Below are 16,739 nucleotides of genomic sequence, written 5' to 3'. Positions count from 1 at the left end.
ACACACACACACACACACACACACACACACACACACACACACACACACACACACACACACACACACAGACAAAGCAATCTGTATTTCTCAAGAACACACTCTGTCTCTCTCGACAGTGTTCACACTTGTGTCTGAAACCTTGTTGTGGTTGGTCTGGTAATCTTGTGCAGCATTTCCCACAGTAGCATGGTGTAGTGTTACACTGAACGCCGTCTGTGCAGAGCCTCTCTCTTCCCCCCCCCCTCTCTTTTTCTCTCTTTCTTTTTCTCTCTCTCTCTCTGTTGTTCTCTGTGAGAGACAATGAAAGACGGTGGAGTCAATTTGCGGTGTTATGTTTTCATCTTGTGTTGCTGCACCACATAATGGTCTATTTATGGAAAGGATAGTCAGGGCAGGGCAGGGAGTCAGGACAGGGCTGTAGGTCAGTTATAGGTAGGTGGGTTAGTGTCTCAATCCGGTAACACTTTGCTTGACCCTAGCGTTATACGCAGGGCTCTAAATAAACACCAGCCAACTGGCCAAATGCTGGTGAAATGTCAGTTTGGCTGGTAGAAAAGACCAACTTACTAGCCACTTTGACCCATGAGTGAGTGTATGTTTGGCTAGTGACATTAACATTTATCAGCCATTTTGGCTGGTGATGAAAAAAGTTACTTTAGAGCCCTGGACTTGTACGTATGACATGACACGCAGTGATGGATGTGTCATAAACATTATGTCTATGTCATCAACATTTTATGACCACTGTTATTAAGTGACATTCAGTTATGGTAAAGACAGCCCAAAAAAATTTAACTTGTGATGACCATAAAACGTTTATGACATGGACATAATGTTTTTGACTCCTCCATGACTGTGTCATGACACGGACACTGTTTTGACACCGTTATGACACTGTCATGTCAGACTAATGATGCCGGTGTCAAGTTCGGTGTCAAGTGTTACCCCCAATCCTCCCTGTATGGGGCACAGTGGCGCTTCTATCCATCTGGAGGCCCTAGGCAAAATATAGACACGGGGCCAACTTGAATTGTTTTTGGTGCCATTCTCCATGATAAGGCAGACTGTTGGACGCTCCTATAGTGCAGTGTTTCCCAACCTTTTTTGTGTCATGTACCCCCTAAGCCTTTTTGTTGCGTCATGAGTACCCCCTAACTCACTTTTCACTTTTCACTAATCACTTTTTCTATTGCAGCATGACTATGCTCCATGCATTTGTTAAAAATACATTTTTCCAAGTACCCCCTGCAATGTGCTCGCGTACCCCTAGTGGTACACGTTCCCCTGGTTGGGAACCACTGCTATAGTGGACCGTTTTGGTGGGGCCCTAGGCAATTGTCCAGTCAGCCTATCGGTAAAATTGTCTCTGATGGCCGGCCGCAGTAACTGTTCCACTCCGCTGCACTTCGTACTGGATCAGGACTAATCTTTCACCCACTAGTCTGGAAATGGTGGAATGCCCCCAACTCAACTCACTTTTCCGTGAAACAACACACACCTGAATTTATCCTGGGCCGAGTCAAAGCTGTCAGCAGCCCTGGCTGTGTGCATATATGTGTAAATTTGCAGGTGTGTGGGTGTGTGAAATATGGATGATGTTAAAGCACCTTTTCCCACGTTCCTGCTGGTTAACTTAGCCAGGTCTATCACTTTGTGGTGAAACAACACACACCTGAATTTATCCTGGGCCGAGTCAAAGCTGTCAGCAGCCCTGGCTGTGTGCATATATGTGTAAATTTGCAGGTGTGTGGGTGTGTGAAATATGGATGATGTTAAAGCACCTTTTCCCACTTTCTGTAGGTTAACTTAGCCAGGTCTATCACTTCACCATGTTTTAGGTAATACGCCCCTGAATTGTGAGCAAAGGTGTAGTTTTGGCTTGGAAAGTGGTGGGGACATTGATGGCAAATTGTCCAGGTATGCGATTTGTGCAATATGAAAACATGGGGGACAAGCTAGGTTTATCTCAAAAGTTGTATGGGCATGTCCCCACCATCCACACCTAAAATTACACCCATGTGTGAGAGTGATGGCACTAACTAGGGTTGGAGAGATGTGGCAAGATTTGTTTATGTGGAACTGTGGATGTGGGTGACGTGCATTTCTGTGTAATGATATTAGAGGGAGGGGGGGGGCTGTATGTGTGACGACATTCATAGGGTGTGTGTGTGATGAAATCATCATACCACATATTTATTGACCGCTATTTGTGTCTGAGGACATTGATGAGGGGATCAGGCGATGTTGTTTTGGGACAGTGTGTGTGTATGTGTGGGAGGGTGTGTGTGATTGCCGTTACCATTGGTGAGGTGTTTGTATGTGTGTGTGTGTGTGTGTGTGAGAGAGAGAGAGAGAGAGAGAGAGAGAGAGAGAGAGAGAGAGAGAGAGACAGCACAGCAAACACTCTCTGGTAGCTTGGTAAACGGCAGCCATTTTGATTATCCCCATAGTTTATAAACATAGCTGGGTCTACTGTTAACTAACAATTAGTTTGGACCAGGTTACAAATAGGGGCAGGTTACAATTTGAAGGAAGCTTTTAAAGGTGCACTGTGTGAGATTTTTAGTTGTTTATTTCCAGAATTCATGCTGCCCATTCACTAATGTTACTTTTTTCATGAATACTTACCACCAGCATCAAATTCTAAGTATTCATTATGACTGGAAAAATTGCACTTTTCATACATGAAAAGGGGGATCTTCTCCATGGTCCGCCATTTTGAATTTCCAAAAATAGCCATTTTTAGCTGCAAAAATGACAGTACTTGAACCACTAGAAAATATTTGTTTGATACGTAGTAAACTTTCATGGAAAAATCAAATTTGGCAATAGGCAGCCCAATTTCAATAAGCAGCGTAGTTGCAGTACCTTTTTTGACCATTTCCTGCACAGTGTCCCTTTAAAGGTGCACTGTGTAATACTGTGGCCAGAGAAGGTATTGCACCTATGCTGCTCATTGAAACTGTGCTGGCTATTCCCAAATTTGATCTTTTCATCAATATTTACAAAATGTGTATCCTATGGATGACCAATGACTTCCGATGAGGCTTTTGTCCAGGTGACTCCAAGAGGGTTAAAATTCCAGGCCGACCAATAAACACTCTCAGGTTCGCGGTGTTGGACTCATGGTAGTGAGATGATTTAAAACAGGATTTCAGATGCACACGTTTGGTGTGAGGTATCAGTGTCCTCTCTCTCGTCTATTCTCTTTGATTTATATATAATGCATCAGCGCAGTAAACATGATACGCCATGTTGCACTTGACACTGTGGATAGATGTACTGCACATGAGAGAGATAGAGATAGAGCGAGAGAGAGAGGCAAGAGACAGAGACAGAGACACAGAGAGAGACCGGACTGGAGACTGGAGCACTCAGCATACTTTTTTTTTGAAAGTTGTTTATTTTGATGCACAAAGTCCAGTGTTTCCCACAGAATTTTTGGAAACTATGGGGGCAGCCGGGGTTTATTTTGTCCGGGGGGGGTGGGGGGGGGGGGGGGGGGGGTCACACGGGCCTTTTTTGGGGGGGGGGGGCGGGGGGGGGGGGGGGGGGGGTATTCTATGCAGCGTAAATGCAAAACGGCCAAAAACAATGACTACAGTATGACATTGGCGCATGGAGAAAATTCTGTAGGGCTGGGCCTATATTTCAGCCATTTATATTTGAGAAATAAGGCTACATAAGATTTTTACCCATGACTTGTATAATAGTTAGTACATTGTCATTGTCAAAAAATGCAGTACAGTGAAATAATTTCTGTTTACAACACAGTTTCATTCGTCCCTCATGCAGGGGTCTGGGGAAACAATAATTAAAACAAAATAGGAGCAGAGATAAGAATTTAAGAGCACTGTGAAATTGTTAACGCATAGACAAAAAGGGTCTTAGAGGGTAGGCTATGCCTTTTCCCCCACACATATCTGTAGGCGTACACATTCTACATGAGGGGTGCTGGTCACAGGGCCAGTTTTTTCCAAATTCCTCCCATTAAAAGGGCTGAACAACATATTACACATTTATGTCTATATTCACATTCATTACACATTAATTTCTATATGCAGCCTGATGTCTCCTCTGCTGTGTCAATGAAGGTCTGTCACCAAACTCATTACAACTGTAAAACAAAGCCTAGGGAGTGTTAGTAAACTCATCCCAACTGTCCCTTCTCTGAAGGTTTTTTATATTGCTCCCAAACCCAAGTAAACTACAACAACTTGACTTTTGATCCCTGTCTTTCAAGCACTTGTGGTTCTCTCTATAGCAGGGGTGTACAACCTTTTTTTTTAACCAAGATCTACTTTTGAAGTTGATGGTCTGCCGTGATCTACCAAGTCAAATTCAAGGATGTCAGTATGAAAATTTAAGACCACCATTTATTAATCACCATTATTATGAACAAAATGTTTTCAGTAGGCTACTATGGCCGTATCTTTTCAGTGTGTTTTTAAAGTGTGTTGAATAGCCTATCTTTACAAAGCAATGCAGCACTGATAGTATGCAGAGATAATTTCAGTCATACACAAGTCATAAACAACTGAAACAATTTCAAATGATAAACATTTGGTATATAAAAGGCACATAGGCCCTATTTCTAAAATATGATGAAGCATTATCATGCCTTCAGTGGTAGGCCTATAGGCCTACAAATTAAAAAGGGCTCAGAAATTCACCCATTTGTTATGGGTTTAGTAGGCTACTATGAGAGAGAGAGAGAGACGAGAGAGAGAGAGAGAGAGAGAGAGAGAGAGAGAGAGAGAGAGAGAGAGAGAGAGCTCATTGGATTGGTTAACACTCCTGTTAAGTGTGACTTCTTCTATGAAGGTTTTTTTTTCAGCTCTCTGGGACAGTAGCACAGCAAAGGCTTTCTATTGTGAGTTTGGCCAATCGTTTTGTCCACAAACTGAAGCAAGAAAACAGCACAAATTGAAGTGAATTCCCATACATGTCAACAACTAACATTTCCCTTACACGCGGCACGCGATGTAAACGCAGTTAGCGATGATGCATGCGACTAGCGATTTGGACGAAGATCCTCGCATATCGGCGTGTCATAACGCATCGTTGCGCACATGTTCTGTTACTCACCCGATGTTACACGTGTGCACACATGAATCAACTGTAATACCCTTACGGTCACTTCCTAATGCTTTCCCCTCATTCTGTGTTACCGTGGGACTACTTATCTAACCAATACAGAGTCTATAGGATGTATTTACTCCAGGAGGAAAATGCGAAGGAAATTCAAAATCGTAATTCAAATAGTTTTAACAAAAACGGATATCGTTAAAAAAAAATTTAAAAACTATGGCGGCCAAATTTAAACTATGGCGGGCCGCCATAGTTTCCTCAATGTATGGGAAACACTGAAGTCCTTGGACTCTGTGGAAGACGCAGCTGCAGGTGTGTTGAAACGTCACTTTTTGCAATAAAACAAAAAATCTCTCTGAAATAAAGTATGTTGAGTGAGTGCTCCAGTCATTTATAAACAATATTCTGACTGAGTGCTCCGGTCATCCCTGGGTCTAGTCACTGAGAAGTAGCCAAGTCTGTCTGGAGTCTGCTGTTCTCGACTGTGAGCACCACAAAAGCTAAAGCACAGACATCCTTCTTCTAAGATAAAGAGAGTATGTTGTGCCTTGGAAATACGTTAACCTATTTGCCATGCCAGTGAGGCTCTCTGAATTGATTTGACTTGAGAGAGGGGGAGAGAGAGGAGAAGAGAGAGAGGAAACAAGGAATGGCGTGAAGGAATAACAAATATGCTATGAAATTAGGTCAGTGAGGATAGAATTTGTCACCCTGTGGTCTGGAAGCCCAGCGGGTCACCACGGCGTGAAAGAGCTACTACCAGAGGTCAGCTCTGCTATGTAGTGTTGAACGTGGGTGTGAGAAGCAGGATATATATGACCTGTCATGCAAAGTAAATTGATATTTCTTCTTGCTTGTTTGTGTGTGTGTGTGCGCGCGTGCGTATGTGTATGCGTTTATGTCTGTGTGTGTGTGTGTGTGCGTGCGTGCGCGTGTGTGAATAGCTGACAAGATATCTTTTTAGACATAGCAGTATGGCTTACTTGCATGGTGCTTCATCAGGTAGCCTAAGCCTTGTTCCCTTATACAAGGTTGCCCTCAGCACTTCATAGTTAAGGCGGCAACAAAACAACAAACACCTCCCATATTTACAACAAACACCTCCCACCTCGTCTAGGTCCTCAGTGCAGTACCTTGCTCAACGTTTATTTATTTGTTTATTTGTGTTTGTGTCTATTTGTCAATCACAGGCAAGCAGTCCTCAGGAGCTCCGCCTCTTCTATGAAAGAAACAGAAACCTGATTCCAAGGTGAGTGACCAGGGGCCGCACGGAGAGTTGTTGAAGGGAAGCCGGATAAGCAGAATCTATAAATGTGATGTGTCACAACACCCCTGCAATGCAACACAGCCCTATCTCTCTCGCTCGCTGTATCTCTTGCTCTCTCTCTCTCTCTCTCTCTCTCTCTCTCTCTCTCTCTCTCTCTCTCTCTCTCCCTCTCTCTCTCTCTCTCTCTCTCTCTCTCTCTCTCTCTCTCTCTCTCTCTCTCTCTTTATCTCTCTCTCTCACACACATACACACACATTTGCAAACAAAAGCACACACAGCCGGTCGGTCTCGAAGGTTCCATCTGTTACGCAATTACACACGTGCATACACACACATACACACGCTCACATGGTCATTTATTTCGCATCCAAATTGCGCCACTGCCTGAACTTCCACTGATGACGAGGGGGCATGCTCAGATATCAGGAGGAGGCACGCCATGCTCTTCTCACCTTGAGACCACTCCCTGGACTGTAATCAGAACCAAACTTAACCCTTACATGCAGTTTGTACCTGTAGTTACCTTAATGGTAATGCACAAATTTAGGTCAAGGTGGCGAGAAAAAAGTTTGTAACAATTTTTTGTTTTCTTCTACAAAATAACATGTCCACTTATTCAAACAAAAGGTTTTTAAAATGTATTTACATTTATGATACTTGTTTCCATTCAGTGAGACACATTTCTGGATTTTGGATTTACACCACAGTCTCTCCCTTTAATAACAATTTACTTGTGCTGCCAGCGACATGTTGAAAAGATGCAATAGAAGTGCATGTGTGAGAGAGAGAGAGAGAGAGAGAGAGAGAGAGAGAGAGAGAGAGAGAGCGACAGAGCGACAGAGAGCGAGAATAACGCATGTTTCCTTTCAGAGATGTATAAAGTAAGTAGAAGTACTGTTCTGGATGTAATAACAACCAGTGGTGTGATGTTACTTATTTGCAACCATGTAAGTTCAATGCACTAGTGTACCAGGGCTTGACATTAACTTTTTCGCTTGCAGGCCACTGTGGCTAGTAGTTTCCCCGAGTCACTAGCCATCCAGCTATTCTACTAGCCACAATTGTTACATTATCATGACACTGTACATCTAATCTCAGAAGATGAGGTGCTTAAAGCAAGAAGATGAGTGCATGTGTTTCTACATGGAAATAAAACAAATAAATAGAAATTGAGTAACTGAGCTTTTTCTTGAAATTTATACGCTTGGGGAAAAGTGCAGAATATACTGTATGCTATTCTGATATGTCATACCATAGAATAAGCTACCTGCCAAATTGGCTAGTGACACTGAAATTGTTACCAGCCACAGCCAAGTTTTACCAGCATTTGGCCGGTTGGCAGGTGCCAGTGTCAAGCCCTGTAGTGTTGTATTACATCCATAGCAGTACTTCTATTTGTACTTTATGCTTTATGCTTGTTTGTTTTTATAAGCTAGCACTCTGCGTGCATGTCAGCCTATTTATAAACTAGCCTGCAGAGACTTGATCCACCAGAGGCGCTAACGTGACCCATATCACACAAGTGCTAACGTGACCCATATCACACAAGCTGTGCAGACAGACATGCACGCACACACACACACGCACGCGCGCACACACACACACACACACACACACACACACACACACACACACACACGGGCACACACACACGGGCACACACACACACGGGCACACACACGGGCACACACACACACACACACACACACACACACACACACACACACACACACACACACACACACATGGGCACACACACACACGGGCACACTTGCACAGTGTGTGTGTGTTGCCATCACACATGGGCAGACTGTTCTAATGGAGGGTGCTTGTGCCAAGACAATATTGTCTGTCTGTCTGGCTGCCCGTGTTTGTTCAGTGTTTGTCTTAGTTCGTAGTCAACCCTCTCCTTTTTTTTATGAAGGACTGAGAGTGTGGGTCTACATTACATTATATTGCATATTACATTACTTTACACTTACTTAGCAGACACTTTTATCCTTTAAAACAAAGACATAATCAATGCAATATGGGCAATGCATGTGTTTGTGTGTGCTTGCATGTACAGTATGTGTGTATGTCTTACATCTCTGCTCTGAATAACTGTATTATGCCCTGTGGTACATTATATTACATATTATATTACATATTATATTACATTACACTTAGCAGACACTTTTATCCTTTAAAACAAGGACATCAATAGCATGCAATGCATACTATATGTTTGTATGTGCATGCATGTACAGTATGTGAATAACTGTGTATTATTATGCCCTGTGGTGACCCTGTGTGTTCCTCATTTTTATGACTATGCAGCATCCCTAGGGAGACGTCCACCCCCCTGAGGCAGCTGCTGCTGGGCCTGCTACAGAGGAACCACAGGGACCGCATGGACTTCGGTCAGTCAACACCAAACACTACAATACATCACACTTTAAAAAATAAAAATGAAGTATTTTGGGGGGCTTTTCAAGCCTTTTATACTTGGTGAGCAAAAGCGAGTTGGGCGAGACAGGCGGTGAAGGGTCGGCAAAGGGCCCGGGTCGGAATCGAACCCGGGTCGGTTGGGTAGTAGATGAGTGCCCTACCGTTAGCGCCACGGAGGGCTACATTATATCGCACTCACCAGATGCTTTTATCCAATGCAACTTACAGTTATTGTTTTTCAGGGTATTGGTTACAGTCCCTGGAGCAATGTAGGGTTAGGTGCCTTGATCAAGGACATTTCAGCCATGGATGGAGGTTTAGGCTGAGGTCAGGTGCAGAGGCGTACTTAACATTAGCCAAAGCTATACAAACATTTGTGTAGACCCCGACTAAATCTGCCCTCCATAGGGGCCCCTCAAGTGTCACACCAGGTACGATATACACTCAACAAAGTAGGCTTTATTTAATTTGTCACTTATGTAAAGTAATCTAAGATATATATGTACGAGACAAAACACTAAAATAGCACCCTCGCTCCTTCCATGCCAATTGGTGACGTGTTTAAAGAATGACTTTTGAGGGCCCTGTATATACATTTCACGAGGGGCCCCAAAATGGCAAGACCCACCTCTGGTCAGGTGGGAATCGATTGAAAGACCCAATTCCCTAACCACTAGGCCACGTGCCCAGTCACACCACTCGCTATCACACACAGGGCTACAATGCAACCGCTATATTTAGCAATAGCTGTGGCTTGGCATAAAGCACTTGGGGATGGGATGGGATGGTATGGAATAGCTAGGGAGGGGAGGGGATTTCTGTGGAGGAAGAGTTTCTGTGTTCATTGGGTTCAATTTATTTTGGTTCTTGTTTGGTTATTTTGGGTTCTTGTTTTGTTGTTGTTCCAGATGAGTTTTTCCATCACCCGTTCTTGAAGGCAAGCCCTGCACTGAGGAAGTGTAAGTGTCACATTGGGAATGGAATGCATGTCATGGTTGGATGGCTTGGGGAGTTTAATCTCTCCCGGATACTGTATTTAGTTAAAGGTGCACTGTGTAGGATGGTGGCCAGAGTAGATATTGCAACTATGCTGGTCATTGAAATTGTGCTGCCTATTGCCAAACTTGACAAACTTTTCATGAATATTTACAAAGTAGTAATAAAATAATATTTCCTAGAATGACCAAAGTACAGTAACTCTTGCAGCATTTGTGAATGGGCAGCATGAATTCTGGAAAAAAACAATACAAATAATTACACAGTGCACCATTAAGTGCCATTGATAAAATGATAACACAAAATATATGAATACGATTACTTTATTAATCATTATTTATTATAAATGTTATTTATTATATTGGTCATTTATTTTATGATTATGATTATTACACACACACAGACGCACACCGCACCTTCTACCTGCACTAAACACATACACACACATACACACACACACACACACACACACACACACACACACACACACACACACACACACACACACACACACACACACACACACACACACACACACACACACACACTGCTGCTGGTGTACTTGACAGACCTTTTTAATATTTATTTTTCTTCAAAATGCTACTATTACCATGTCAGAACGCTATAAAGGACTTTTTAGGAAAAGCACAAAAGCACAACAATACCTCTTAATGTATGTCCTCTACAAGTCTTCTGTTGTCCAGTCTTGCACTTTAAATGTCTGTATGAGCACTGTCTATGTCCATACTGTCTTAAGTCCATGTATAAGTACTGTCTATGTCTATACTGTCTATGTCCTTACCTAGATTAGTCTATGTCTGTATGGGAAAGCAAGAAATGTAATTTCAAATTCTTTGTATGACCAGTGCATGTAAAGAAATTGACAATAAAACCTACTTGACTATTATTTTGTAAACCTCACATACTGCTGTGTGTGTGTGTGTGTGTGTGTGTGTGTGTGTGTGTGTGTGTGTGTGTGTGTGTGTGTGTGTGTGTGTGTGTGTGTGTGTGTGTGTGTGTGTGTGTGTCAGCCTCTCCAGTGCCCATGCCATCCTACCCCAGCAGTGGCTCCGCCAGCTCCTCCAGCAGTTCGTCCACCCAGCACCAACTAACACCTACTCAGGTACACACACACACACACACACACACACACACACACACACACACACACACACACACACACACACACACACATATACACACACACACACACACACACACACACACACACACACACACACACACACACACACACACACATATACACACACACACACACACACACACACACACACACACACACACACACACACACACACACACAAACACACACACACACACACACACACACAGACACACACACACACACACACACACACACAGACACACACACACACACACACACACACACACACACACACACACACACACACACACACACACACACACACACACACACACAGATGCATCAGGCAGTCTCTGCAGCCTTATGCCGTGTACAGACCAAGAGTAAACGAAGCGACGGAAGTCATTACTTCTCTATGGAGGGCACACGACCAGCGCTACCAAAGCGAATTTGCCAGGATGGGATGTCCTGATGGGATAAAAGCAAAACCAAAAGCCCTACCACAAATATAAACAAGTAGGGCTCTAAATTAAGACCAGCCAAATGCTGGTAAAACTTACTAGCCACTTTGACCCATTAGTCAATGTGTATTTGGCTACTGAGATGAACATCTACTAGCCATTTTGGCTGGTGATGAAATGTGACACATATGATGTGATGTGATTATAATCTATGTAAATGTCTTCCTGTCTAGACGGACCCAGAGACCCCCAGGCCCCTCCCATTGCCCACTAGCCCCGCCTCCCCTGACTCCCTGCTGCTGAAGGACTCCTCCTCCTCGGAGCCAGAGGACTACGTCATGGTGCCTGCTCAGTTCAGCAGTAAGCACCAGCACCAGCACCAGCACCACAGCTTCTACTCTCCCGATCTCTTAAATTTGATTTTTTTCGCCCACCTCAGCTGGCAGGTGCGTTGGAGATGGTCCTTGGGTCGCTCAGCAGACTATTTGAAAAAACTCCCGCACACTGACCATTTTCTTTAATGAACAACGTTTTGGTCCTAGACATTCATCAGGCAAACTCTCCCAATCTGTCACATTAGCAGGAGACATGCTGAGCTCACTTCAGTGTAAACATAATTGGTCTGTTACAAACTCTGCAACTGTGACTGTGGTTGAGTGGACTTTTTTTTACCTCAGAGAGTTGGCAAAATTCACATTCTGTCTGTTACACTTAAATCAAATGACTGTTGCGGAAAACGGAAAACACTGTTAGTTGTGTTTGCAATATTTTTGGCTACCCTCTTATATACAAAACAATTGCGATCGTCCTTTGAATCAAAACTGTCGCGTTATTACGGAGAATAAGATCTGACATTCAACTGCGTAACAAACATGGCAGCCGTTGAGTGCAAAAAAATGTTTGCCAGGAAGCACCAACAGCAGCGCAGCTTCTACGTGGACAATCATGACTAAGCGGCTAGGGCTTGGTCTTACTCTGTGTTTTTGGAAATTTTGGAAAAAAAACATGTTGATTTAAAAAAAGGGGGGATGCCACCATTGGCAATGAATTGTGCAATCAGCAATCGGGGAAGTACCTTAACTCTCCATGAGGGCTTGAATTCAGCTGATCTGGCATCCTTGGTGCAACCACTGTAACAGCGAGCTCTCTCATGTTCTTGTGTTGTACAGACGCGTTTTTTTACCGGCTTGTGTCAAGACCAAGGAGAACAAGTTCAATCTGCCCTTTGGTGGTGAGAGATAGAAAACAACACTTGAAAGAGTGTTGTGAAATGCCTCTCTTATGTGTGTGAGGGAGAAAACTGTGACTCAAGATGAGTGTTTAACCACTGCGAGTGTCATGTGGGAATAGTGTGTGTGTGTGTGTGTGTGTGTGTGTGTGTGTGTGTGTGTGTGTGTGTGAGTGTGCAAGTGTGTGTGTGTGTGTGTGTGTGTGTGTGTGTGTGTGTGTGTGTGTGTGTGTGTGTGTGTGTGTGTGTGTGTGTGAGAGAGAGAGAGAGAGAGAGAGAGAGAGAGCGTGAGTGTGTGTGTGCGTGTGTACGTGTGTGTGTGTCTGTGTGTCTGTGTGTCTGTGTGTCTGTGTGTGTGCGCGTGCGCATATGTGTGTGTGTGTGTAAATGAAGGCTTGTGTGTGTAAGTGAGGGTCTGTGTAAGCATTTGTGATGTGGTTTGTTTCCAGGTGAAATGGGCTGTGACTCACCAGGAGGACAAACACCAGACAGCCTGATGCAGAGCGGGTAAATATCACACACGCGCACACACACACACACACACACACACACACACACACACACACACACACACACACACACACACACACACACACACACACACACACACACACACACACACACACACACACAGAGGAACACACAAACATATTCATAAATTAGGTCATAACTTATCGAGAGGTAAGCAAAAGCTGTGTGTGTGTGTGTGTGTGTGTGTGTGTGTGTGTGTGTGTGTGTGTGTGTGTGTGTGTGTGTGTGTGTGTGTGTGTCTGTGTGTGTGTGTGTGTGTGTGTGTGTGTGTGTGTGTGTGTGTCTCCATGTCCATGTGTTTGTGTCTGTATATGTACTCTGTGCATACGTGTGTCTGTCGGCGTCTACAACCCTCCCTGACCTACTGCCCTACTGTGCTGTACCGTCCTGTACTTTTTTCTCCTCGCTAGTTTACTGTTGGCTGCCAGTGCAGGCAGAACTACTCCCCCCACCCCCCTACGCACGTATCCTAGCTCTGCTAGATGAAGCATTACACCTTCGTCTGTCTGTCCTGGTTGTCTGTCGATCTGTTTGTCTGATTTAATATGCACATGGGTGTGTGTGTGAATATGTGTGCTTGTGTGTGTGTGCGTGTGTGTCTGTGTTGTGTGAGCATGTGTGAGAGTCTGTGTGTGGAACTATCAGCTCCCCCGTGTGTGTGAACACATGTATGCCTATTTTGAGTATGTGTCTATGGGTGTGAATATCATACTGTATAAGTTTTGTGTTGAGAGTTGGTGGTAGGGAGGCGAGCTCAGTAGGCGAGCTCAGAGAATTGTCACCATGTAACCCTCTAGTTCGATGGCACCTGCAGGGAAGCTGACAAGGGGGGACAAAGGGCTCAGCTGTCCCGGGCCCAGGGAGATGGGGGCCCAGGGAGATGAGGGATAGAATGGATTGGTTTGGGGGGGGGGGGGGGGGGGGGGGGGGGGCTTTCATATTACTTTGTTCCAGGCCCAGCCAAAGCTGTCAGCGGCCTTGGGCACATGTTTACAAATGGAAACTCCCATGTGGCCCTCTCCAGTCCACACATGGACATTTCATAAACCAACAGCCTTGAAGTCCCCTTCTCACGTAGCCTAATAAATAGACCACACAACCGTGCCTAGCGGCAAAAATATATTTTGATTGGAGCGTTGGTCTTTTATAACCTGGCTCTCTCCAGATGAATTTGGTTCCGCCTAGCTCCATAAACATTGCGCCGTAAACAAACGTGATGGACGGTTCAAATTGGCGTGTTATCTTACTTACTTTTGTGATGTCATGTTGAATATAATAATATATATTTTGAATTTCTCCTTTATTTTACTAGGGTAGTCACATTGAGGGAGTTGCCTCTTTTCCAAGTGGACCCTAGCCAAGAGAACAGCAAATACGCAAAACGAACTACATAGGACTCCCAATACAGAAGTCACAAAAGACAACATATCCACAAAAAGCAAAGCATATAAGATTAAGACATACAAACATGCAGGACATAACCATGCATATATACAAATATACAGGACATAACCAAAACATGCAAGCAAGACAAGCAGAGCTCATCAACATGGCAACATGGCAATATTATTATTATTAAGCAGATAATGCTGCATCAGCTTACTGTAAAAAGGAACACGTGCAAAGGCAAAGCTGAGGTAACCCAGATGGTCTAAGGTTGTGTTTGCAGATGAGGACTATTTGTGGTCTATTTGTGTTCCCTTGTTGCTGCTATCCTGAGGTTCAGGAAGTGCAGCCAGTGGTGTACTGGATGGAAAATCCCCAAGCCCTCTGCTCTGATGCACCATGGGACCAGCTAGAAGTTCAGTGGACTTATTGTGTGTAGTATGCCTCGTGGCCTCTTCATGCACTGTAAAATATTTAATGTTGGTTGTTGACATTGCAACTGATAACCTCAAACGATAACATTGCAACAGATAACCTCAAATGACAACATTGCACTGGATAACTGTGTACCCTCATGTTGTGTTAGCAAAGGTTTTAAACCCGGTAAGACACGGCCCCAGTTATAAATTAACTGTTACCAAAATGGCAATGACCAAGTCGTAACGTAGCACGAAAGGCCCTGTGCGCTGTCAGTGACTATTACAGCGTTCTACTGGTGGAACAGCATGTGTTAAGGCAGAAGGTGTGGCACGTTCATTTGAAAGTTTAACCGGCATGAAATGTCAGGCTGACCCCTGGTTCGATTCCCTTTTGCCCACCCTTTGCCCACCCTTCCCTCTCTCTCTCTCTCTCTCTCCACTTGCTTCCTGTCAAATGTTATTATTTACAATGTGGAGTTGGGATTTATTTGTATGGATAGCTTCTCTTGTAGACATTGTGTTCTACTTGTACAACAAGCCAGGGTCTGACACACACACACACACACACACACACACACACACACACACACACACACACACACACACACACACATACACACACCACATGTACGCACAGACAGACACAGACACAACACACGGACACACACACACACACACACACACACACACACACACAAGCGCACAAGCACACACACACACACACACACACACACACACACACACACACACACACACACACACACACACACACACACACACACACACACACACACACACACACACACACACACACACACACACACACACACACACACACACACTGTGTCTTGCCAGCTGTGTGAAGGGTGGCAGACAGCTGTCTGGAGGGGAGCAGAGAACAGGCTGTCTGACTGCCTGATGCATCTGTGTGTGTGTGTGTGTGTGTGTGTGTGTGTGTGTGTGTGTGTGTGTGTGTGTGTGTGTGTGTGTGTGTGTGTGTGTGTGTGTGTGTGTGTGTGTGTGTGTGTGTGTGTTTGTCTTTGTGTTTGTCTGTGTGTGTGTGTTTGTCTTTGTGTGTGTGAATGCATGTGCATAACATAAGGCTGCAGAAGTGTCGCTGTTGTCACCCATCACACGTTGGAAGCAAATGGCTGTCGGTGTCAGTCACATCTGTCACATGGTACATGTGAGGAGTTTAACACAGCAGTTACAGTAGTAAGAACACTCCATCATCCTGTATGTTGCTGTCTGAGTTAGTTAGTCTATGTGGAAGCACCATAGTGTGTGAATTGTTAGAGAACATCACCTCATTTCTCTGTTCTTCTCTCTCTCTCTCTCTCTCTCTCTCTCTCTCTCTCTCTCTCTCTCTCTCTCTCTCTCTCTCTCTCTCTCTCTCTCTCTCCCCCGCCCCTCTCTCTCTCTCACTGTGCCTCCTACCCTACTTCTCTCTCTTTCCTCTTCTTTTCCACCAACTCTGTCTTTCCCCCACCCCTCCATCTCTCTCTTTCTCTCTCTCTCTCTCTCTCTCTCTCTCTCTCTCTCTCTCTCTCTCTCTCTCTCTCTCTCTCTCTCTCTCTCTCTCTCTGGCATCAGGCCTGCTGAGTTGTGTGGCAGTAGCTACTGGCAGTCTGTGCCCGTTCCCGTGCCGACCCAGATCAACTTCTACCAGCGCATGGAGCAGAACTTAAACAGCCAATGCAGGTACAGTTGGGCGGCCATTTTGGATTCCTATTCCCATGCCCTGCTTTTATAGCTAGTAGTTCACAGTGTTTTATTTGCCTGTTTCTGCCTTGCATGTCCTCAC

General features: G+C 44.4%; 1 protein-coding gene across 1 annotated transcript in view; it reads left to right on the top strand.

The window, feature by feature from the left end:
* ulk1a (unc-51 like autophagy activating kinase 1a) overlaps window positions 1-16,739 on the top strand; it is a 43,093-nt gene that overhangs the window by 11,337 nt on the left and 15,017 nt on the right. Inside the window, exons 9-15 of the mRNA XM_063195373.1 lie at window positions 6,282-6,340; window positions 8,678-8,760; window positions 9,697-9,747; window positions 10,816-10,907; window positions 11,605-11,731; window positions 13,049-13,106; window positions 16,529-16,636. Coding sequence (XP_063051443.1) covers window positions 6,282-6,340; window positions 8,678-8,760; window positions 9,697-9,747; window positions 10,816-10,907; window positions 11,605-11,731; window positions 13,049-13,106; window positions 16,529-16,636 — 578 coding nt within the window. The remainder of the gene's footprint in view (window positions 1-6,281; window positions 6,341-8,677; window positions 8,761-9,696; window positions 9,748-10,815; window positions 10,908-11,604; window positions 11,732-13,048; window positions 13,107-16,528; window positions 16,637-16,739) is intronic.

Source organism: Engraulis encrasicolus, chromosome 3 (assembly GCF_034702125.1).
Source record: "Engraulis encrasicolus isolate BLACKSEA-1 chromosome 3, IST_EnEncr_1.0, whole genome shotgun sequence".
NCBI lineage: Eukaryota > Metazoa > Chordata > Actinopteri > Clupeiformes > Engraulidae > Engraulis > Engraulis encrasicolus.
Note: the sequence above shows the minus strand (reverse complement) of the source record. Positions and strands in the feature narration are given on the sequence as shown.